At 41.0% G+C, this 26,440-nt stretch overlaps 1 protein-coding gene across 8 annotated transcripts in view; it reads right to left on the bottom strand.

Moving 5' to 3' along the window:
- Positions 1-26,440, bottom strand: part of ERC1 (ELKS/RAB6-interacting/CAST family member 1) — a 507,898-nt gene that overhangs the window by 245,761 nt on the left and 235,697 nt on the right. For all 8 annotated transcript variants that reach the window (XM_075941054.1, XM_075941075.1, XM_075941087.1 and 5 more), the window contains one exon: positions 20,141-20,276. In XM_075941054.1, coding sequence (XP_075797169.1) covers positions 20,141-20,276 — 136 coding nt within the window. The remainder of the gene's footprint in view (positions 1-20,140; positions 20,277-26,440) is intronic.

Raw genomic sequence — 26,440 nt, 5'->3', positions numbered from 1 at the left:
AGTGATGGTACGACGGTGATCGCTGTGGCGATCTACGATATCGATCTCTAGTGGAGACATAACGAGAAGCACGATGATTCCCAGAGCAGATTGAAGCTGGTGACCGTGGTCCCGGAGAGAACCGTGCCCTTTCAGGCGTGAGTGAAGGGGTCTGCACGCGTCTTGACTTGAAGGGAACCTCATTCAGCATTGAACAATCTGCGGGAGAAGACGGTGCCGTCTGAAGTGGTGTAGTCCCGGTCGCATGGCTGACCTGGGGTTGAATCAGCGGTGCCGCGGGAGTTAACAGCTGTGCTGATGCCGGAGGAGGCTGCGGTGCAGAGTGCTGCACGGTGCTGCTGGGCACCTGCGGTGCCTGAGTCGGTGCTGTTGCTTGCGGCACCGCAGGGAGCAAGGTCTCATCAGCTGGCTCCGTGGGCACGGGTGCCGGCGGAATCGACATTGACTGCGCATGCGCAGTATCAGCCAGTGCCGGAGCCGCCATTGCTGTTTGTGGCCCGACCGTTGGAGCCTTTGTCGGTGCCGAGTCTGCCCACGGTCCCTTACAGGGAGCCCGCATCGGGCCTTTTGATCCGACCAAAGTCGGAGCTGAGGCACTGCGGCTCTTGCCCGGCTTCTCTGTCGGATGCCTCAGCAAAGAGCCAGAGGTACCCGGTCTGTCCCGTACGGTCCTGGGCTGTGGCTCGGCATTGCGGAGGTCCTTCTGAGGTGAACGGGACAAGTGAACTCCCGAGGTAGTGGGAGTAGACGTGGTCGCATCAGACTGGAGGGCTTTATTGAATAAAATCACCCTCAGCCTCATTTCTCTATCGCGCCGAGCGCGGGCTGTCAGTTTCATACAGTGAGGGCACTTCATAGGAATGTGCCCATCCGCTAGGCATTTAACGCAGCGCGAATGCCCATCTGAGTCCGGCATGGCCTCCTGGCACTGGGAACATTTCTTGAAACCAGGCATTTTGTCTATTCTTTCCTTTTCTCTCTCTTTTTCTGTGTTTTTTTTTTTTTTTTTTTTTTGAAAGGCTACTGCAAAAAATCAACTAGGACGTAAACAAGGAACTTGAGACTAATTAACTAACTAAGTAAAAACTACTAAGAACTATCCTAACTATAAACTGCCAAGTGGCAAACAAATTTCTAAATGAAATTCCCTTTTCTCCTCAGGCCAGAGAGAGAGCGTGTCCTAGGTCCGTCTGCGGCCGCGGACGGTTGAAGGAAACTGACGAGCTGGCCCGCGCTCAGCTGTAACGGCGCGAGGCAACAGGAGCGCATGCGCGGGCCGGCAGGGCTACTGCTGTGGAAGTTTCTCCATTTTGCGGCGCCGGGACGGACCCAGCACCTCGAGTGGAGCACCCTCGGGGACACTACTCGACGAAGGATTTTTTTCCTGTCAGGTTATAGTACCTTTCTTTTTTATCCGAGTGGCCTGATGGCTGAACATTTTGAATAATGGAGTGAACTAAAGTGCTATTAACTAACATAGGACTAAATGGGGACACATTGTGGATTAAGAAAAATAGAATTTTTGGATAAGAAGCATTTGGATAATTTGAATAAAAGAGCTACTAATGAATTCATAAACCTTTGATCTTTAAAATGTGTGGATATGTCCACTAGTGAGGTGAACGGTAACTGCCTACCATGGCCCACTGAGGGCAGGGACGGATGGATGCCCTAATCCAGCCGGAACAGCCCCCATTTGCAGAAGGGTTGGCCCGGTTAATGTTTAACCCGTTAATTAAACAAACAGGATTTTACATCCCTAATGTCCACTTTGCTTTTTGATTTGTGTGCTTAGTGCAAGATCATTGGAAACTTCTTCCCTCAGTGGTACTCACTGGGATGCTTGAAGGTCCCCTTGCTACTGTATGCCACTGTATGCACATACTATGTAGTCATATAAAATAACAGAGCCACCCCTTATTCTCCTTCAGTTCCTTCTTGTCAGATCTCCATTATAGAGGGATAGGAAGGCAGTTTGTGGAATGGTCAAGTGCAACATATTTTGAACAACAGTCATGTAGCAGGTCAGTAACTGTTTTTTCTTCTTTGAGTAACTGCCCATGTGCTTTCCATTTTTGGTGACTCACAAGTTATAAGAATAGGAGGGGTGATCACAGTCTATTTCAATTAAGACTGGAAAAGACCACACCCAACACTAGCATTGTCACCGCAGTCTTAACCCACGGTACAGTGGGAAGCAAATGCATGGATTGAGCATTAAGTTGCTTCTCTATAACTGTCTGCAACTGCAACCAGTGCCAAAAAGGCTTATGAGGCCAACTGCAATATCGTGGGTTGTGCCCACATTTTTTGTTAGTCTCTAAGATGCTGCAGGACTATTTGTTGTTTTTTTAAGTTTCGTCAAATGGGCTGTCATTCTGCTAGGTAGCGTGACATTAGCCAAGTCATAGCACATGTGTATACAGGAGGCATTCCAGGAGCAAATTCTCTGGGTGGAGATGAACTATCCTCTCTTTTGTCTGCCACTATTATGGACATCTGGGAGAATTTATTTAAGTACCTGGTTCTATCCAGATAGAATGATGGAACTCTTCTGACATCCAAGGTTTGCAAACACTATTCTTCTCTGCTTGAATATGGCTTTGATATGATATGGGCAAATTGACCGGCTGGGTGAAGTGGAAAGATGACAGCATATTTTGGATGAACTTTGAATAAGGATGCAGGTAAACCTTGTCCTTAATAAAGATCATATGTAGAAGCCTGAACACTGAAGAATGCAGGTCCCTTTCTGTTCTGGCTGAACTAATGGCCACCAAAAATGACACCTTTATTGATTGCTGCAGCAGAGAAGAGGTAGCCAATGGTCTAAACAGGGAATCCATCAGACTTGACAATACTAAGTTTAGATCCAACAGGGTCTTGCACTTGAGTGTATAATTTAACTAAGCCTTTCAAAAAAACCCTATGGACTTGTCATTGAAGGAAAAAGTGATTGTCCACTTTAGGGAGAACTGTTAAAATAGCTGTCAGATGTACTTTCATTGAATAATGAATAGTTCTGTGGCACCTTAGATGATAAAAAATATATCATGAGCTTTTGTGGGCAAAACCCACGTTTTCAGATGAGACTGAGTGAAGAAAAAAGGGGACTCTCAGAATTTATAACAGAAAAAGAAGGGAGAAGGAAGAAAGAAAAAAAGTATCTATCAGTTGTAGTACTGGTTCTGATTGGGCTAAGTGAGCGGGCTGGAAGTATCCTATACTTAGCTTTCGAAGTCAATGAGGTATTAAATGTAAGGAAAGCTGATTTTATAATGGGCCATTCAGTTCATGTCTTTATTCAGGTAAAGGGAAACAGTATCAAATCTGCATATGAAGGTCAATTCTGCTCTCTCTCTCTCTCTAGTTGGCTTGTGAAATTCCTTTGTAGAAGGATGGTTACTTTTAAATCCATTAATGAGTGCCCATGCAGGCTAAAATGTTCCCCTACAGGTTTATGTGTGTTACCATTTCTAATAAATCATTTGTGTCCATTTACCCTTTGACATAGAGACTGTCCAGTTTTGCCAATATACATTGTTTCATTGAAAAAACTACCAAATCTTGGTGTTTCACATATGATAAATAGTCCAGGAAATGTTGAACTGAAAAACGGACAAAGATATTGCATACTAGCAAGACAAGATGGAAAAACATTTCCATTTAGAAAGGAAATTAGCTATGGTAAAAGGCTTCCTAATATTTAGCTGGATCTCTTGAACCTCCTTTGAGCATGACTGCTCTTCTGTATCCACCTACAGAAGATACATGCACTTAAATGAAGGGACCATGATCTTGGGAAATTGGGTCCAAGTCTAGAGGATGTGAAACGGGAGGTTTAACCTACACTGACAGAAGAGTAGAGAATGTGTGAATGAAGAGGATTGGTGGAAAGAATAGAGGTGCCAACCTGACCATGGCAGTAAAAACACATCTGTTAAAGAAATTCAGCCTGTGACCCGACCCCATAGGGAACATAACTGTCAAAAATTTCTGTTGGGAGTTTGTTACAAAAAAAGACTCATTGGGGAAACCCATTGCTTGAAGTAGTATTTGGCCACTTCTGAATGAAAAGACAACTCATGGTGATTTTTATCCCCAGCAAGTAAAAAGCTTCTAGATGTTTTCAGTTGGTAAACAATACAGAACTTCCAGAGTACTGTTTCCTCTTAACAGAGTGGAGAAATTTGCAGATGATACCAAACTGATCAAGATTGTTAAGACCAAAGCAGACTGTGAAGAGCTTCAAAAAGATCTCACCAAATTAAGGAACTGGGCAACAAAATGGTGAATGAAATTTTATGTTGATAAATGTAAAGTAATGCACATTGGAAAAAATAATCTCAGCTATACATACAATATGATGGGGACTAATTTAGCTACAACTACTCAAAGAGGGATCTTGAAGTCATTGTGGACAGTTCTCTGAAAACATCCACTCAGTGTGCAGCACAGTAAAAAAAGCAAACAGAATGCTAGGAATCAATAAAAAAGGGATAGAGAATAAGACAGAGAGTATCTTATTGCCTCTATATAAAACCATCGTGTGCCCAGATCTTGAATACTATGTACAGATGTGGATGCCTCATCTCAAAAAAGATATACTGGCATTGGAAAAGGTTCAGAAAAGGGCAACAAAAATGATTAGGGGTTTGAAATAGGTCCCAAATGGAGAGAGTTTAAAAAGACTTGGACTTTTCAGCTCAGAAAAGAAGAGACTAAGGGGGGAATATGATAGAGGTCTATAAAATCATGAGTGGTGTGGAAAAAGTGAATAAGGAAAAGTTTTATTTACTTACTCCCACTATATAAGAACTAGGGGGTCACCAATGAAACTAATAGGTAGCAGGCTTAAAACATACAAAAGGAAGTTTTTCTTCATGCAATCCACATCTACCTGTGGAACTCCTTGCCAGAGGATGTTGTGAAGACCAGGACTAACAGGATACAAAAAAAGAACTAGATACATTCATGGAGGCTAGGTCCATGAATGATATTAGCCAGGATGGATAGGAATGGTGTCCATTGCCACTGTTTGTCAGAAGTTGGAAGTGGATGACAGGAGAGGGATTACTTGATGATTACCTGTTCTGTTCACTCCCTCTGGGGCATCTGGCATTGACCATTGTTGGAAGACTCGATACTAGGCTAGATGGACCTTTGATCAGATCCAGTATGTCCGTTCTGATGTTCTTACATAGAAGAACAGGCTCCGAACTGCTAATTGAGACAGAACGTTGCTGCAAGGTTGTCTATGATAATTAACAGGTTGCTTCCCCGATCTACAGTAGAACTACTCCATACCGCAGTTTGACAGCTTTCAATTTTCTGACATTGATGTATAAATCTAAGTCTTCTAAAATCATGGAACCTGAGTCTGTAGAAAACATAGGTGGACTCCCCATCCTAGAGCAGTTGCATCTGCTATTCATGTGAGCAATGACTGCAGGAGGTAAAATGGAGTATCTATACATACACTGGCTGGATTAGTCTACCAGTCTAGGGAGGTGAGAACATAAGGAGGTCACTCTCACCACCAAGTCTAGCTGGGTGGTGTTTGGGCAGGTAAACTAATGCCAACCAGCCATTCAGAGTTCTCAGGGGCAGTCAAGTTTATTGGACCACATAAGTGCAAGAGGTCACCTATGCATGTTCTTCGAATGAGGGTCCTTATGGGTGCTCAAGGAGTATCCCATTGTCTTTGATCAGAAATGTTCTCAGCAATACTCTCCCCGTTTCCCCCCGGCCGTGTGCGCATTTTGCCTGCCCGACAAGCTGTATTAGTATAAATAGGACACACATGGTCTGGGCTCCTCAGTTCCTTCTCTACAACTGACAAGTGTCATAGCTGAAGTAGAGGGGAGGAGGGCAGGTAGTGGACAACCCACAGGGACACTCATCTCGAAGAACATCAGTTGCTGCATAGGTGAGTAACCTCCTCCTCTCCTTCGAGAGATGTCCCTGTGGGTCCTCCACTCAGGCGACTATAAGCAGCATCCCTTAGAATGGCAGGGGATTTGGATCAGGCTGGCAGGCTGCGGAGAAAACAGCTCTGCCCATTCTAGTGTCAGCTGCAGTGTCTTGTAAAAGGGCATAGTGTTGTGCAAACATGAGGTTTGATGCCCATGTGGCTGCCTGCATATGTAGACAAGGGAAACATTGCGTAGGAAGGCCGTAAATGTAGAGATGGAACATGTAGAATGTGCTCTGATGGAGTCAGGAGGCTGGACTTGTTTGAACTGGTAGCACAAGCATATGCAGTTGGTTATCCATTTAGACAATCTCTGCTTGGAGATGGCATTTCCTTGAGATTGTGACACGGTGGAGACAAAGAGCTTAGGAGTCCTTCTGAATGGTTTAGTTCTATTTAAATAGAATGATAACGCCCTATGCACATTTAGTGTGAGCATGGTAGACTCGAAACCATTGGCGTGTGGTTTTGGGAAGAATGTTAAGTGAATGGATTCGTTTAGATGAAAGAAAGAATGCACTTTGGGTAGAAATGTAGGGTGCGTGCAAAGCATAACTTTATCTTGAAAGAAGGTGGTATTTGGAGGGTCTGTCATGAGAGCTCCAAGTTCTCCCACCTTCTGGAAGAAGTGATTGCGACCAGGAAAGCTGTTTTCATGGAGAGGTGTAAGAGAAAGTATGTGGCCAAAAGCTCAAAAGGTTTGTGCATGAGTACATTAAGGACAAGTTGTAGATTCCAGAGATGTGTTGGTGGTCTGGTATCATGGTATAATGCCTGGATGCCCTTCATAAATCTTTTCGTGACTGGATATGCAAATACAGTGGCATTATCTACCTTTTGTGGAATGTGGTGATGGCAGCGAGATGGACTTTGATGGAGTTAGTAGAGAGGCCTGTGGATTTAAGTTCCAGTAAATAATCGAGGATTGAGTGAAGAGGTGCAGAGGTTAGGGAGGTATGTTTATGTGAGCGCCAAGCAGCGTACCTCTTTTGTTTTTGGAGGTAGGTAGTGTATGTGGTTAGAGTCCTGCTGTGCAAGAGGTCTGTGTGTACTGTTTCTGAGCACACTAGCTCTTCATGACAGAACCACTGAGTAGCCAGGCTCTGAAGTGGAGATGGTCTATGTTGGGGTGAAGAATCTGGCTGTTGCGTTGAGATAGAAGCCTTGTCTGGAGTGGGACGGTGATGGGGGAATTGGTCAACATTCCTGTCAGGAAGGGATACCATGGTTGACTGGGCCATGCCAGTGCTATTAAGATTTGTCTCTTCTGAATTACTCTGTTGAGTATGAGTATGGGTGGAAAGGTATAAAAAAACATGTAGGAATCCATGTAGGAATCTGGGGCAAATCTGTCAGGGATGGTATTTGGTCCTGCCATGAGGGCAGGGGACTGGACTTGATAACCTCTCAAGGTCCCTTCCAGCTCTATGAGATATACCTATCTCCATATATTAATTTAAAAAATCCCAGTTTCGTTTGCAATTTTAGTCTGTCTAATTTACATCCCTTTCAAAAGAGTAATGTAGTTTAGACATAGCCTTAATGAAAAAAGTGGTATTCCTAAGGTTAAGAACTCAGGAAAAAAAATACACACCATCCAGTTCAGTAAATTCTTCTTTTGCATAAAAGTTAAAGAATTGATGCTAACTTGCTGTGTTTTGCAGACTTTGTCAGTCACTTTTTCAGCACTCGGGACACCAATTTCTAAACTAATTCTCAACTTCAGTTAATATTTATACAACATTCCACAAGAAGAATAAATGCTTTCATATATCCTAAAGTGTGTGCACATGTTTGCTGAGACAGAAATTTAATAGGGAAAACACTGATAAGATATGGAATAGGATTAGTTTTAAAGAAAGGACAAAATAAAGGGAGCGGGGGAGAGCCTGGAAAGCTTGATAAACGAGACCAGAAAGAACATAAAAGCACAATTAAAGGAATGTTTCCGTTTATTACCATGGGCAAATCAATTATGTTAAAAGTTTTAGAGTAAATACTTAATCACTCATCATAGAAAATGAAACTCAAATAATGTATTTAAATTGATTTAATATGATTAAGAAAGAGTAAATTCCAAACTTCATGTGAGCTGCACAATGAACCCTCTCTTACGCCCCCACTGGCCTCAACAGCCTTCAGCAATGAAAGTACAGAATTCACTAGTCAGGGAGAGGTTTCAAAAAAGCAAATGAAACAGATTTAAAAAAACAGAAAAAACAGAAGATGGTAAAATGCAAAATGTATTCCCATCTTTTAAGCTCATGAAACAAAGTACCACAATGTAAACAGCTGGTTTTCCCCTTTAATGTATTTCTATTGTTTTGCTTAAACCTAGCCCTTCATGATTTCTATTCCCAGGAGAGTTCTCTCACAACAGTCACATTAATCTCTCTGACAAATTTCAGCAAAGGTTTTTGAACTAAGATTCTAATCTTTAAACAAAACAAAACAAAACCCCTGCAACACCCACACTTGCAACCCAAAGAGTAGTTGATATTGTTAGCACACAATTGGTAGTACTATCTTCACAATGTTTAATCTCTTGCCTGCAATAATGGGGATCAATGTGTCTCCTTGCAAGTTACATAGCTGATTGAATGTATTTGGTCTCATCTTCCCCACACAACTAACATTTTTACAGTCAAGTTTAAGAACTCAGGTAGTATAAAAACAATAGATTTGACTGATGACAGAGCTATACTAAGATGTAGGGAGCCCTATTTCATCTGTTAAAGGGTGTCAAGGTTCTTAATATCTTTCTCCAACTAAAAAACTCAATGTATGCCCATATGCACCCTCCATGCCACACTGTACAAGCCCAGGGCACCACCCGCCAGCTACTGTCTCACCCCGCCTGTCTCTCCGCTGCGTCTGAAGTGCTCACTGGGGCCATGCAACCATCTTCCTCCCCTCTCTCCTCAGGCTGGCTCCAGCTAACCAATCAGAAAGAACATTGCATGGCATGTGTTGTCCTGAACTTGCTCAGTTCTGGGGAGATACCTGTGAAAGCCATTCTACCAGAGACGATGGTGAGAGTGGCTGCAACAGGCATTTCCTACATAGCTGATTTTAGTACAAGTCCACGTGTGTTCACTTGGGTTCCTAGGATTGCTGTTGCAGTACTGTGACAGGCTGTCTCCCCTCTCAGGGGTGGGATAAAGGCTGTCAAGCAGAAGTACATGGAGGTGCCCTGAGCGGTCAGTCAAGAAAGAATCATCAGTAGGTACAGTAATGCAGCAGACTTAATTTCTGCAGACATTGCTTTGAAATGAGGCAACACATTCCTAAATAGCTGGTGCTCTGTAACCACTGCTTCTATTAATGAGATCTATTTTGCTGTTCCCTTTCGTCCCCCACCTTGATTGTTGTATGACTTGTCTCATCACATACTTAAAGAGTAAACCCTTTGCAACAGGGGCTGTCCCTGTGTGTGTAAACATGGATACTTTGAACTTCTTTATATTAAAAAAAAAAAAAAAATCACAGTCCACATTTATAACCCCCCCCCCCCCCCAAAAAAAATTCTTGTGTATGGGTCTGCAACATATGGCTATAGTTAGCAAGCACTGGGATAACTGAGGTGCTGCCTATTTCTGGAATAAGCAGGGTTTACCCTTACACACAATTTCTCCATACAGACTTTTTTTTTTATTTTAAATATTTCAGAAAGGCAGAATCACATACCTTAGGATGCTTTTTAAGGTAGCAGTGCCCATGTTTGGCTGTGCACATGGAGCCACAGGTGAAACAGCTACTCCACACGCACAGCTAACCATCCCTTCAGTTCCTTCTCTGCCCCAGACATGGGAGATTCCGAAGCAGAGGGGAGGAAAGGTGGGTGGTTGAGCACCCACAGGGACAATAATCTCAAAGAATTGCAGTTACTACACCAGGTGAGTAAACTTCCCTTCTTCTTCAAGGAATGTCCCTGCGGGTGGTCCACTTTAGGTGATTATGAAGCAGGAGTCATGCTTGATGGAGGAACTTTTGGGAGACCTGAACTGGTTACAGAGAGTATTGTCGGAAGTGGAATAGGTCTGAATGGCATAGTGATTGGTGAATGTATGTGCCGAAGCCCAGGTGGCAGCTCTGCAGATTTCCTTAGTTGGTACACCCTGGAGGAAAGTCATGGATTCTGCCATTGGTTTCATGGAATGAGAGTGAATAGCCGCTGGGGGCTTTTGTTGGAACATGATGTATGCCAGATGTATGCATCCTGAGATCCATCTGGATAGTTTCGGTTTTGAAACAGATAAACCCTGAGATTCTGTGGTTGAAATGAAGAGTCTTGGAGATCCATGGAAAGGCTTTGAGAGTTGTAGGTAGAATGCAATTACCCTGTGGATATCTAAGGTATGCAAGGCTGCTTCCCTGCAGTACTTATGAGGTTTAGGAAAGAAGATGGGTAAGTAAATTGGTTCATTGCAATGGAATAAGGTAAGTACTTTGGGAGGAATTTGGGGTGTGCACAGAAGACCACTTTGTCTTTATGAAAGATCATATAAGGAGGGTCCATCAAGAGGGCCCTTAACTTGCCCACTCTACATGCTAACATAATTGACAGAAGAAGGGAAACCTTCGTCGAGAGGTGAAGCAGTGAGCAAGTGGCAAGGAGTTCAAAAGGTTTGCATGTTATTGCTCTTAGCACTAAGTTTAAGTCCCTTGCTAGAGTTGGGGGTCTCACTGGTAGAAACAGTGTGTAGGCCCCTGAGAAATGGCTTGACCGGTGGGGGTGTGAAGACAGAGTGGCCGTCTATGGGGGGATGTAACACTGTGATTATGGCCAGGTGCACCCTGACAGATGTGAGGGAGAGACCGGAATGCTTCAGACACAGTAAGTATTGCAGAATCTGTGGGAGGTCTGTGTCTATACCAGTTCATGAAGGCCTTTTCTACAGATGCAGGACATGCAGCTTCACAAAGAGTCACCCAGCCAGCCAGAAGCCATGCCTTGAGATGGAGCGTGTGTACCTTGAGATGATGTATCTGGTCATTACATTGCATGAGCAGGGATAACACTGGCTAGAAATGCCACGAAGGAGCTATGCTCATATGTAGCAGGTACTGGTACCATGTTTGTCTGGGCCAATCATGGGCCATGAGAATGACTGGCCTTGTCCTGTTTGATTTTGAGGATTACTCATTGGAGAAGTGCAAACGGGGGAAATGCAGAAAGCAGGGGCACTTCCAATTTTATGCTGAACACCTCCCCTAGAGAGTGGCAGCCTATCCCCACCCTGGAGCAATAGTTGCAGCATTAGCTGTTCATCTGGGTTGTGAACAAGTCTATGGTGCGGAATCCCAACCTTCTGAATAGAGGAACCAGCACTGAAGGGTTGAGTTCCCGTTCATGGTTCCGTGGAAAGTGCCTGCTGAGGTTGTCTGCCAGAATGTTTTCTTTGCTCTGCAGGTAAGCTGCGATTAAGGTGGATGTTTCATGGAATGCACCATTCCCATAGACACACTGCTTCCGGGCACAGTGGGTAGGACCAGGATCCACCCTGCCGGTTTATATAAAACATTGTGGTGAGGTTAATCCATGAGTATTTGCACTGTACTGTCTTGAATTAATGAAAGGAAATGCAAGCAGGCATTGCAAACTGCTCTGAGTTCCAGCAGACTGATGTGCTGCTTGGCATTCTCCCACTACCACTGTGCCAGGATGACATGATGGTCTAAGTGGGCTCCCAATCCTATCAGGGAGGCATCAGTAGTGATTGTTATAGATGGCTACGGGTGAAAGGGCACTCTCTTGCAAACATTGTCGCAAACGGTAAATCAAGACAGAGAGTTCTTTATACTGCAGGGCATGGTGAGCTGTTTGTTTAAATGGTGGACATGTGGTCTGTATACCATGTGGAACCAAGTCTGTAGTAGTCTCATAGAGGCACACATATAGTACCACAAATGTGGCTGCTGCCATGTATCCCAAAAGTTGAAGGCAGTGACACACAGTGATGCGTGGACTAGCCTATGCTAATGATATGAGGTCCATGATTGTGGAAAATATTTGTTTTGGTAAAGACACTACTGCAGTTAAGCAGTCCAGATGTGCTCCAATGAATTCTAAGCTCTGAGTGGGAATGAGAGTGCATTTCTGAAGATTTATTTGGTGCCTTAACGTGTTGAATAGGGCTCTGGTGTTGGGGACTGCCTGTTCTCTGCCATGTTCTGTGAGACCCTTCAGCAGATGGTCATCTTGGTATGGGACGATGGTAATTCCCATCTTTCGCAGGTGTGCTGCCACCACTGCCAAGATCTTGGAAAAGATCCAGGGGGCTGATGAGAGTCCAAATGGCAGCACTCTATTGGAAGTAGAGGTCTCAGATGACAAATCGGAGGAAGCGCCTTGTACTGGGTATACAGAGATATGAAAATAGGCATCCTGGAGGTGGAAGACAGATAGCCAGTCTCCTTTTTCCAAGGCAGGAATTATGGTGACTAGGATTACCATTTTGAAACGCTGGGTTTGAATGAAACAATTGAGTTTGTGGAGGAGTCCAGGATGGGCCTCCATCCACCGGTCTTTTTGGGTGAAAGTAATCAGAGTAGAATCCCTTGCCTCTATGCTCTGGGGGTACATTTTCTATGGCACCCTGTCAACCAACATTTCAAAAGGCCTGACATGCAGTGGATGGTTGTAAGGCTGATGTCTGGTTGGGTGCTTCTCTACGCCTATTCTGGTAGGGCTAGCACTTGTTGTCATATTGCTTCTGCTGTTTGTTAAAAGATGTTGGTTTATATCTGTGTAAACAACCTTCCCTGCTTTCTTTTTGTGACAGGGACATTTTGAGTGTGACTCATGAGTCTTCCAAAACATGGAGCAAGGCATTGGTGGACTTGGCTAAGAGCTTAGTGCCCTCAAAGGTCAGGTCTTCGACTGTGGACTGAACCTCACTGGGGAACCCAGAGAACTGTAGCCATGATGCCTGTCTCATCATCACTGCAGATGTGATAGATCTAGCCACAGTGTCAGAAGAATCTAATGTGGCCGGTAAGGTTGCTCATGAGGGTAGAGCACCCTCATTCATATTTGGGCAACTGCTAGTTTCTGACCAAAGTCAATAGTGGTAGAGAAGGAACTGCATACAGAGGGTAGCTGTGTCAAAGGATGCACGCCAGTGGCTCTTCATGCACAACCAACTGCAGGCACTGCTACCTAAAATCTCCTATTAGAAGCATAGTGGCACTCAGACACCTAAGGTGGAGCACCCAAAGGGACACTCCTTGAAGAAAAACTGAAAATTCAAACACTTATAGGTTCACAAGTAAGGTAGACTAGGTGAGAACAAGGGGTCTGAAAAGATTCCCTCCTTTTCTGTGGACCTCCAGATGTGTTCCCTATTCCATCCTTGATTTGTCTGAGGTGACATACTGGATCTTCCTCCAGATCAAGTTATATTTTATGCTCTTTCTGCTGTGAAAATGGAAGAAATGTTTGTTTTAAATGAAAACCTACGAGTCCATCATTCCAAATGTTCAATATTACATTTCCTGGAGCCAAAGTCCCATAGTTTAGTTCCAAAATGAAAAATTAATCCAGTAATTCACTTTATTCTAATTCTTGGTACTATGCATTAGTTCTCAACTAGTCCAATGAAAAACTTCTCTTTGCAGACATCTTTTTGTGCTACATATTTACAATACTCTCTTTTTACTACCTGAGCAGTGAAAAAGAAGCAGAATAGGGCAGCCACAGAGACCCTAAGTACTGATGGAACCTTTTGAAATAAGATGTTCAGCCCTCAGGCTGAAAAGCTTGAAAAACAATGTCCCAGATGTTACATGGAATAATGCAATTGAAACAATTCCCAATACATGTTGTATATTCCCAGCAGAGGAAAATTCCTCACAATAAACCACGTGCTAGGCTGCCAAAAGGACATTGTCTACTGGCTTTCCATAGGCCATTGGCAAAGGTGTTAGTAATCTTCCTTGCCTGCAGGCAGGGAGCTTGGAAATGGCAAGAGCAGGTCCTAATTTTTCTCCATGCACCTGTTGATATAAAACACTAATCCAGTATCTGTTGTAATTGGATATTCTGTACTAAACTAGAAACTACAATCTACTAAACTAGACTGTAGTGTATTCAGAACATTATATAATTTGCAGTACACTGCAGTTGTTGATGGAGACCAAACCTGCTGTGAAGATTACATTTGTACAATAACTGGTCCTGTGTCATCCTTTCTCCACTGCAGATTTATCCTGATGCATATCCAGTTAACTAGTGATGCTGATGAACTATAAATTTGCTTTCAGAGCTGATGAAGCATAGTCAGTTTGCAAGGAAATCTTAAATTTTATTTTGAACAAAATTACTTTAAACTAACATCTATACTATATCCCAAAGAACAGTAGGTACATTACAAGTTTTGATATTTTGAAAGCTAGCCATTTGCATTACAATATCCTAAAAAAGCTGATTTTTAATAGTAAAAAAGTTGTATTTTCTAAGTCAAATAATGAAAAAAAATGACTAGATCTGTTAGTCTCAAGTATTTTAACTAAAACTTATTATATTGGGTTTCATGTTGAAGGAAATTTTGAAAAAATTAATACAGCATCAAAAATAGAACGGAGGGGATTCCATAACCATTGGTCCAAAACATTCATCACTATTGCCACTGTTCTGCACTTTCCCTTTTTAACTAAAGAAGAAACCATCTAGTCCTGGTGACTTAATGCACTTGACTTTGCAAAGTAGCGTCTCCTCCTTTAGTAAATGTGAAATCTAACAACAGTGCAGTGGTTACTGTTATCCACTGGAACTTCAACACATACCACCAAAATTAATTTCACCTTGCTCTACTAGGCTCTAAAACAAATGGCTGAAAAACAGCTATTTATGATATCAATAATTTGCTTTAATTATTCATGCCGATATGCTATTCAACTAGTTATTACAGCAGTGAAAAATCCTTCAATTTTACTGTTCCAGTATATCTGAAAACTTTTTTTAATCTCGTTTGACACATTATGTTCCTTAGCATTCTGATCCCAGTAAAGTACTTCTACTTTTTGCACATCTTGTTACTTGTGATTTAACAGGTTTTAACCATATCATGATGTTCTCCCTTATGAATAAATGCAACACTTTTCCCTCTCCTTTGTTAATTTATTTTTTAAAATTAGTTCACATCTTGAAGACAACAATTATTGTGGTCTCCTTGACAAGTCAAACCTTCCAGCATAGTATTTAAAGCTTTCATTTTAAAAATTTCGTTTCATTTTATAAATGCACAAATGTATTCCTGTTACAGTACAATTATGAACCATCTGACTGATCATCAACTATCTTTGCATTGGAAACAGGTTGAACTCTTGTTTCTCATCACATCTATAGCCAAATATAGCATTTATGTCCAGCCTCAACTGTTCTCTGCACCTGCTGGCTTTCCTTCAAATACTAGTTTTAAATTACACGCCAAATCTTGTGTATCACCAGCAGCAATCTGGCATGCTTAAAGCTTAGAATGAGCCCCTTCCCATAGTACAAGACCTCAGTGACCTAAAAAGTCTGTCAAACTTTCACTTTTCTCCTCTTCTTGTCCATGCATGGGAACACTTTAGTTTTCTGGCTGATCTTAAGTATGTACCTTAGTAATACTTCTGTCTTGGGTTTCAGCTTTCTATGGTACTTTGTACCCTAAATATTCCTTCCTTAACTCCTGTCCTGCATGTTCTTGCATCTTGATATCTATATCTAACTAATCGGTTTCCTTCCCAGCATCTGTCTATAAAGTGACCTTTCTTGAGGGAGAGTACTAGAATTCTTACAATAGATTTTCATAGCTCTCACAAAACACTCCTTTACTATTCAGCCTCCTTCAGCATAATGACCTACAGGGCACTGACCAAACACCACAGTTACACTCATGTTGTCCAAAAGTAAGTTAATTGATGAATTAAGGAGGATTATCCTGAAAGAAAACATCACCTTTCCTCCTGGTGTTTAACTAATGTTACTGTGGTTACTTACGCAAGAAAGAGAAGTAACAAGCTCTGTCACTGTCCCTGGCAAAATCTTTAAAAATCACTGTTGGTTGGGATTTAAATTTTCACTTTAGGAATTCAAGACTAGATGTATTCTACTTTGGCGCTCAGATGTTTGAGTTTCTTGAACTCACAGGGTATGTGTATAAACACATGCATGTGTGTAAAATTTGGCCTCATGATAACTACTTAAAACTACTCAACCTGAAGTAACAAACCTGAACATTTTATCCTGACTGAATTGCTATCCATCAAATTTCCTGTAGCTCTGCTTGAGTACCAGTGCACTGCATAATGGCCTACCATTTACTGTACAAGGACTATTAAAAAATGCATAACTGAATGGACAGAAAATTCTTTTCAGGATATATTCTCTCCCTAAATGCTCTAGGTATTATACATTTGTTATCTAAGCATAAATGTAGACAGGGAGCAATACACTCATGATACTTCAATACACAAATGCTCAGCAAAGGTCACTGAGGTGACATATGATGCTACAAAAGAAACACTGACAGCATCTTACTAATTCTGTCTGAAAACTCCAACAGACCTGCTCTTAATATCCATTCAATATTTTATGAAACTTCACCAAATGTCACCTTACAAAGACAATGCAAACAAGATGGCATCTCTCACTATTTCAGATATTTTTCAATGGGTCTGTGGTGATTTTTCAGCTTCTTAAAGCACAAGTTTTTATGTTGCCCTTTTCTACTTAGGACCAGAAGCCTATTTTATCATTCAGTTACAGACCAGGCGCTCGTTAACTTCTATCTCTGGGAATTGTGGTTTTAAGAGAACTCAGAAAGGAGAAACAAATTTAGAATCCCGTTCATCTAGTTCACTAGAATTGAGATGTTATGGTTTCCATTCTTCCGCTGGTTCCCCCCACACACACTTTCCCCACCCGCACTCCCCAAAATGCCAAATTTCCATCATCAGAGCTCTCTCTATAAACGAATACTTTGTTACTGGACTCAGGAAGAAAGAAACCACAAGTCTGTTAGGGACAGAGACAGGAGGAGTGGAATATATGCTTGGAAGTATATTTATTTGGCTGGATTGCAGATGGCCAACTTAGGAACACGGATATCATATTTTTAAGTGTTTCATAATGCCTTATTATTAATTCCAGCCAAAACCACCAAGACCAAAATTATCTGAAATTGGTGCTTGTGTATCCTGACCCCAAACCCAATAATGTTTGCATGTAAGATATATATATTTTCTCCCCAGATTTAATTTTTTTAATCAATTAGCAAACAGTGTTCTTAGAGACTAAGGAAAAGACAGACCTCCATGTGTAAGGAACTGAAATGTGGTATTTGGTAGATTCTACTTCCAGGAAACCAAATGCTCAAGTCCTAGCGAGGCAAGCTGCAAGAAAAGAGCCCTCCTAAAGGAAAGGGTTTTGTTGGAGCTGTCACTTGCCATTAAACACTCCATATTTTACTTTAGTCTGATATTTTCATTAACATCTAAAACCCTTTTTCATCTCTGAATGAAAGTATTCCCTCCATCCTTCTGTGAACAAGAAAAGCATCCAGGTGACAGGAAACTGGCACACTGGTAACAAAGGGGCTGGTTTTCATGAAGATTCTTACCTCTGTTTAATCCAATTGACCTTTATGAGTATTGCAGTTTACAATGAATGGTTAACTGCTGGGGACCATTATAAACCCTGAAAAAGCCACATACAGAGCCACTATCCCACTAGACAACATATCACAGCGAAACAAAACAAAAAGAACCCCAAACAAGTTGGAAATTGCTCCTTCGTCCTTGTCAAATAAACAATCATATTTTATAATATCACTACAATGTGTATTTTTTAAGGCTTTTGGTGTGGAGAAGTTAGGTCATTAAAGAGAGAATGATACTGTTCAGAACCAAGGAACACCAATGCTGTACAGATTTCTGTGTATATCTTAAAGTCTGATCTATCAACCCATGCTATGCCAATCCTGAATTCACAAATGGATCTTCCAAAACACATTTTTATCTGAATTTAATTTAAGCCTCATTAAGCAGAATATAACACACTTCAAGAATCACTGCCAAGATAGACATTTCATGAAGTCACTGTTGTGATCTGCCTCAACGTGGAAGTGCTGAATCATTACAAGGAGCAGATAATATGCTAGCAAATTATATACTGTAGCATTCCCCTTCTCAGTTTGTTTTCTTTTTTTATTCAATAGTCTTGATGTTATTATAGGAATCCAAATCAATACTGAAAAAGTCAACCTTTCAAACAACAGGAATAGAATAAAAAAGTCATCCAAGTCATTTAATTTTCTTCCCTGTTAGAGGAAACTGGTTACTTATGCCTAGATTCTAATCCATAGATTTAAATTGATTACTTATTTGCAGATTCAAATTTTAAATCTGTAAATTTTCATACTAAAATTATGCTAATTCATATTTGCACATATTTTAGAAATATTCATATATATTTTTAGAAATACACTTTTCCATAACAACTCTACTGCAAAATAATCCATAAATACAGTACTACAGAAACAATAATCTACATGGGATGGCACAACTTGATAAATACCACTACGCACTAGGTTATTAGCTCAGACGTCAAATAGATACATACTCAGAGTTAAAATATTTACATAAGCATAGTTCAAAAATCTAAGTAAACAAAAACATCTTCATGGGAAATTTTTAAGAGACTTTGAAAAGTCAAAGAGGATTCTGTAGAGTGTACATATACTATCACATCAATTAGTGCCTTGTGGATTTCTGTAACATTCTGTAAAGAATGCATCAGAGCTGTAGCATTCCCATATCCAAGGCTTTTAAAAAATCTAGTCATGACATCACTCCATGCACTTGGAAGTTAATTCTTTGAGTGCACTTTGTGTACAGTACTATAAAAACCACAAGATGGTATGGCTGAGAAAGCAGTACACAGAGACAGATCCATGTCTCGTTGGTGGTCTTTGAAGTACTGAAAAGTTGAAATCACCCCCACCATGACCTCACAGAATAGCAGAAGAAACAGGAAATTTAAATTAACTGGGGAATTTGCCTTCCAATGAACAATCAGGATTATATCCTGTGTTTTTATTAGCTGAATGATATCAAATAACGAGATACCCCTGGTCAGGATTAGGCCACTTAAAGTAAAGCTAAATGTTTACAAACAGGAATGACCTATAAAGAGTCAAAAATCACAAGTTTCAGAATATGACTTAAAAGGCAGACTACTTCTTCCACATTATACTTATGATGGGAAAAGAAAGGAAATGATTTTTAAAAGCTGCAAATTATTTTGATATAAAGCAATTATACTTGAAAGTTTTTTGAATGACTCTCTTCATTCTCTATGCTTACTCATTGAAGCAGTTATAACAATGACATTACAGCACTTGATTATTCACTGTTTGACATAACTTGGGATGTTGGTAACTTGGGATGTTGGTATCAAAGTTCAGTGAATGGAAAAACATTTCTCCTGCTTTTAAATTTCTAACTTTATTTTGTCTATACCATTTTGTGGGAGGCTAGTGACTTTATAGGTGGTGATACCATAGTGCATTGACAGTTTAATGGGTAAAGGGAAATATGTAGCAGAGTAGTGGGTACATCTGGAACTGATGAGAAGTGGAGTAGGATTTGGTGCCAACTGGAAGTTCTTGGTAATCACAGAAAACATATGATCCTCCACATGTCCCACAATACATTTCCACTGCTACAGGAATACTTACTGATGTTGTCATGTGTTTCATCCTTCATTTAATGAAGAAAATCCAGCAAAATAAGGTTCAATCCTTTGGAAAAATACCCCAAAACAACTAAAGAAAGAAGTTTTTAGATGTAACAATGAGACAGAAATCAATATTCCAATCTTAACACCCATGTGATAAAACCATTCCAGCAATCCACTTTACAGTTCAAATGGATCCCTGTTTACTTACCATAAACATGAATGAAACTGCAGAAGCAGAAGCCAGAGGCAGCTATCCCTCAAGTGCTGTGGAACAAAACTGGTTATTTTTTTTAACGCAAATCAATTCCTTTACTATGCAACAAGTTCAAAAGCAAGGTAGCAGGTGCGAGGTGGGGAGGGGCGAGAGAAGGTTCATATCCAGACCAAGGAGAGAAAATTGGCTATCAGCCATATACTCCCAATTCAAATTTTTATGATACCTGAAGCTGTTGCGAGCTGTCATTGAGATTATCCTCTCTCCGTCTGGCCTCTTCTAACATTTGCGCACTCTTCTTTTTCTCCACTTGTTCTTTGTGCTTAAGGTTTGCTACCTTCTTATTTTGGTCTTTGACTTGCCTGTGAAGTGAAGAACACACACTCAGCACAGACCAGAATATGTTTTCAGTCAACTGTAAAATTCCACAAACTCTCCAGCTTCTAACCCATACTCAAGCTGTAAACTCAATTTAAAGAAAATGTCATTTTACCTACTGCTATTAAGAGAAGTGACTGGAAATTGTTGGAGTAATCTCAGATGCTTCACCGCCTAGTCTAAAATTTCAAATAGCTACATCGGTAGGAATTGTTGCTCAAAAGATATACCTTTCTCAAGTGATATTCTATACCTTGGGGGAGGCACCCTGGAAGCCTCATATTCCTCATCTGTATATAATTGTGATATTGCATATAGAGCATGCCATGTGAGGTATCAGGTGAAAGGTTATGATATGCTGAAAGTCATTTTAATCTAAATTTGAATATAATTATCAATATGAAATTGTAAGAATTATATTTTATGGTTTTGACTAAATATGCTGTGGGTGTGGGAGGCGCCCCAAATACTAGCTCTACAGAGACAATGACAAGGGAGGTAACCAACACCTGTGTGGGTGCTGCTACACGGTCATACCTGTTGACTTGTCACAGTGCTTTATACACTTACACAGAAACCCATATTTCCTTGGGCACACTGTTGCAGTTTATTCAAGGAGGAGGTGGCATAAGAGGAAGAGGAATTTTTTTAAAAAACCCACAACTCAAAAATACAGGAACATCTGCAAGGTCCAGGCCATCTGCTTCAAGCAGTAAAACTATTTCCTCCAACCTCAAATTTGACTTGTTTACTAGATATTTTGTGGGACTCTCCCCCCCCCCCCATCCAGCCACTCTTACAGAGACAAGAAAGATAAAACATATTATTTCAGAAAGTGTGCATAATTTCCTTTTTCACTTGCATCTGTGAATTATTCTTGATGGTTCTGGCAACTACTATTGCCCGCAGCAGGGGTTTAGCCTTTCTGGGCATTAAGACACATGAAGTATGGAACCTAATTACAGACCCTTTAATCTCTGTCTTCTGACCACAGAAAGCTTAAGTCCAATCAAAATAAAACAGACCAGCTTTGCTTCCTCAGCCCTTTTCTCTATAATTACATCTAGAATTTGGAATAAAAGACAAATTCTTTAGTCCCAAGCTTTTCCCCCCAAATATCATACAACTAGCATAGAGATCTCTGTAATTTACTGTTTAGAAAAAAATCATAAACTAGCTTCCAGAGCATTTCAGAGAGACATTTATAACAGGTCACAAACAACTTTGTCTGCTTTGATATTTCCTTCAGAGTTCAGAGCAAAAAGATTACCTTTTGCCGTATACCCAAACTATGGGCTACTTGGTGCTTTTCAGTGCCATATAAGGTATTTTGCTTCAATTCCTAGGCTGTGACTTTTGCTCCCCGAGAAAGTTGGGATTGGAGTAACTCCATAGATAGCAAATTCCCTTGGTGTTCCTGTGCAGAAACTCTCTTCACAGAGAAAGGAACAGTGCTGAAAGCCTCCAGACAGTCTCTTCTAGCTTTTCTCAGTCAAGTAAGATGACCAAGAGAGGTGTCTTGAGAAATTTGGAAACTTTGCTTATTACATTAAAGAATAATTGGTGTAACTATAAGTCCCCTTTCCAAAAAACTATAGTTGATTCTACTTGGGATATTACATAGAACACAGGTAGTATAATCAGTAAGCTGCTCTGGGACATTGCTTCATTATGGTAATGGAAACTAGGAGAGCCAACAGCCATGTCAGGCCCTTAGGCAAGGTGGGGGGGGGGGGGAGGAGAAGGGGGAGAGGGCAAGAGGTGGCAGCAGTTCTGTGCTCCCAGAAGATACAGGGCCTCAGGTGGAATGGGCAGGACCAGGGCAGCCAGTTCCCACGTCACCTGGAACCAAGCCCTTAGAAACACCTGGAACCAAGCTGAGCAGCAGTCCAGTGGCAATTTAAAGGGCTCGTGATTCCAGCTGCTCCTGCTACAGGTGGCCAGGAGTCCCAGGCCCTTTAGAATCGATGGGCCGTGGGGCAGTTGTTCCCTTTGCTCCCCCTCTCAGCAGGCCTGATGGACACTGAGTACATACAGAAAGCTGATTTGCTCACTGATTACATAACTTTTCCAAAATACTTTGTCAGCAATAAACTGAACTTATACAGAGTTATTTCTGTATTGTCAAATAACTATAGAAAGTAGAGCTAATTTATGATAGAAAATGTAGTTAACTAATCCCAACACACAGAGTTTCACATGGATATTCTAATTTGATGGTAGGTGTATGGATTTGTTTTGATAAAATTGAAGAAACTAAGTTTATCCATTAGAAAAGTATTCCTTGTTAGTCACTATTTTCTGGAACTCTCAAATATAAAAATCAAGGTGCACTACTGATTAGAATAAAAAATACCTCATCTTGTGCAGTGTCCAAGTCCTCTTAATTAAACATCTCTCCTGAAGAGAAAGCTGATTAAATTAACTTTTGACATGAAGTTTGCTGCCCAAGGTTTGAGCCAAAAAGCAAGACTTGCTAATGAACTGGCTCCAATTGTGTGTGTGAAGGATCATCTGAAAGTTGAAGAAGCAGAGAGCCAGAAATTCTAAAGCAAACATAGGCACTTCCTAAAGGCAGATTTGGAGAGAACCCATGCCACTCCCTAGAGTGTTAAACCACTTGATCCAAGCCAGATTTATAAAAGCTGCATAAAGTGCAGCCTAGGGCAATCTTACTATGTCTTTGATGGAAAAAAATCATGTGAGTCTAGTGAAGATCTTGAATGAAATAGGGATGAATAGTCAATTTTGCTGTGATAATTCAGCTATTGGGAAAAAAATCCAGAACAAGTCACATGCGCTTTGGATAAAGGAACCTACAACTTGAAAAAGTGAAGTAGTAATTGGGAGGTACTGGGGACATGTCCCAGCCTCCTTCATTGCTCACATGAAATGCATGTTGCCTTTTACCCTGCCAGCACAAGCACAGATGATCATAAATAGAACAAGGGCAATTAAGATTAAAAAAGCAAACTTAAAAAATTAGAAGACTGGTAGTGAAGATCCCATGGGAAGAATATTTAAGCAATGACACTATTAAATACAACTATCAACTATTCCAATGCAAAATAAAAATAGAACAGTAAGAGGCAAAAATGGCTTCATCAAAAACTCCTCATTGAAAATTAAAACGGAACCCTACAAAAAGTGGAAAAACAGACCAGTTGCTAGTGAGAAGAACAAAGAAAAGTACAGCCCTATACGAACAAAATCAGAAAGGCTAAGACACAAAACCTAAGAAGGGACATAAAAATGTAGTAACAGGAGCTTCTTTAAATACATGAGGAACAAGAGCAAGATGAAGGAAAGTGCAGTCTTCTACTTAGTGTGGGAAGAGAGCTAATCACTGATAACATCAAACAGGCTGAGGTGGTTAATACCTATTCTGCTTCAGTGTTCATTAAAGAAGTTAATTATGACAAGATACTCAAGAAAATTAATATTAAGAACAAAGGGAGGAATGTTAAGCCCTGAGTTAAAGAATACTTAGATGAGTTAGATGTCTTCAAGATGATAGGGTCTGATGAAATTCATCCTAAAATACTTAATGAACTTTCTGAAGCAATCTTAGAACTGGTGGCAATTCACTTTAAGGGCTCACGGAGGACTGGAAATATAGTACCTGTCTCTAAAAGTGGAACAAAGACAACCTGAAGAGTTATAGAACAGTTAGCCTAACTTCAATACCTGGAAAATTACTGGACTAAACCAATGCACAATTAATTTATAAATACTGTGACAAAGTGCCTCCTCAACCTTGTTGGGTCCCATACTTTAAGGCAAATGACTTGCCACAGAGGCTCACAGTAGCCCTCAATTTAGACACCAGATTGTTGTTTGATGAGCTACTCTCCTCATTGGCCAGTATGGGAAAAAGAGGAGAAAACCAATCTTCATAGTCTCTTTGGCCTCTCCAAGTGATATAAGGCACCCTATACTAAGGCCAGTCTCTTTCTCATACTGGAAGGGGGAATTGGTGAAGAGGAGGGGAGCCCAGGCCCACCTCTACTCCAGGTACGAGCCCAGCTGCTGTCTTTAATATCTTTGGTAACAGTTCTGTGACAGCTATGATTCCCTGAGCCACTTCCCTACAGCCTTTCCTTGCCCAGCACTTTCCTTACTGCAGGTTCTTCCTCCTGGTACCTGCTTTCACTTTCTCCTCTCAAACACTCCACAGCTTCTTCTCTCCTCAAACTTCTCACACATCCTGAGCTACTGGAAAGGGAGCCCTTTTGAACGAGTCTCGACTGGTTCTTCACTGGCCCCAAATATTCTAATTAGTCTAACTCACTTGACTTGGGAAACCCCCTAATTGGCTCTAGGTGACTTAATTGCCCTGACTGGTACTGGAAAATTCCTGCTGGCTCTAGATTAGACCTTATTACCCTAGGTACAGAGACTTAATCAAGGGCTGATATAAATCCCTTCTCCCATCTCCTTTACTCCTCTGGCCTGACCCTGTCAAAATACTTAGAGGATGACAGGATTATAAGGAATAGCCAGCATGAATTTCTCAAAAGCAAATCAAGCCAAATAAACTACTTTTTTTCCCTCTGGACAGTTTACTGGTCTCATGGATGGGGAGTGTGTGGGAAGCAGCAGATGTGACATCTTGATTTTAGCAAGGCTTTTTACACAGTCCCACATGACATTCTCATAAGCAAACTAAGGAAATGTGGTCTAGATGAAACAAAGTGGCTGCACAACTAATTGAAAGACTGAAGTCAAAGAGTAGTTATTGATGGTTTGGTGTCAAAATGGGTGAGCACATCTAATGGGCTCTCAGAGGAGTCTGTGATTCGGATAATGGAGTGGAGAATATGCTTATAACATCTGCAGATATTATCAAATTGGGAAGGGTTGCAAGAACTTTGGAGGAAAGGATTAGAATTTAAAATGACTGTGATACATTGGAGAATTGGTCTGAAATCAAGATGATGAAATTAAATCAAGTGGCAAGTACTTCAGTTAGAAAGAAAAATCAAATTAAAAACTACAAAATGGGGGACATAAAAAGATTCTGAATAGTGAATTATATATTCAGTATAAGTAAACAATGTGGTGCAACTGCCAAAAAGGCTAATAATATTCTGGAGTGTATTAACAGAAGTATCATATGTAAGATGTGGGAGATATTGGTCCTTGCTCTACTTGACATTAGTGAGGTCTCAGCTGGAGTACTATGTACAATTCTGGATGTCACAAGAGAGATTTAGATAAGATATTAGGAAAACTTTCTAGTTATAATGTAGTTAAACTCTGGATTATATACCATGGAAGGAAACTTACGGAATACCCATCATCGTAGATTTTTAAGAACAGATTGGAAAAAAAACCACACCAGGACCAATCCAGGTATATTTGGTCCTGCCTCAGTACACAGAGTTGGACTTCATGACCTCTTGAGCTCTTCCAGCACTACTGTCAGTTTGGTGGGCCTCCCCGCAAGCACTTTAAGTAGGAGTTGTGAGGGCTGCTCCTCCTGGGTACAGTCTTCTGGCAAGACCTGCACAGTTTGAACCTTTGAGACCAAGGCATTCTCTGGAAGGGAAAGGACATGGCTGGGAAAATCCCAACAGAAACTTATCTAATCGTAAAACTACTTGAAAACACTAAGTTACCTATTTACAGGTATAAACAGAAAGTCCACAACAGGATCGCTTCTGTAGCCAGAGAGAAAAAAGCAGCACTAACAAGTGTCACAGGTGGTAAGAAGGAACTAAGAGATGGTAGGTCAGAAGGGGCCTATATACACCTCCATGAAGACATGACTCCAGAGGGGCTTCATAGGTGACCCATTGGTTATTGAGAGGGGAAAACCCATCTGAATGTACATATGGTGCACACACAGCTACTTGTAATTCATATGAGCAAGCATTTGAAGAAGAAAATCTATCTAACAGAGAAATTAAATAGTTTCTATGGTAGAAGCTACAGTTAAACAGTTGTCTTGCATACAAAACATTGATAACACTGGGGAAGGGAAACTTTTGATCATGGACAAGAGGGAAAACAGTCTTACAAAAAACTGCAGTGGGATATTTTAATGTTAAGACAAAAAGGGAAGTTACTCACTCTGTGGAGTAACAATGGTTCTTCAAGATGTGTGGGTGCTCTACTCTTGGTGTCAGGCTTGTTCTGGCGCCAT

Source organism: Pelodiscus sinensis, chromosome 1 (assembly GCF_049634645.1).
Source record: "Pelodiscus sinensis isolate JC-2024 chromosome 1, ASM4963464v1, whole genome shotgun sequence".
Lineage (NCBI taxonomy): Eukaryota > Metazoa > Chordata > Testudines > Trionychidae > Pelodiscus > Pelodiscus sinensis.
This window is presented reverse-complemented; position numbering and strand designations above follow the sequence as displayed.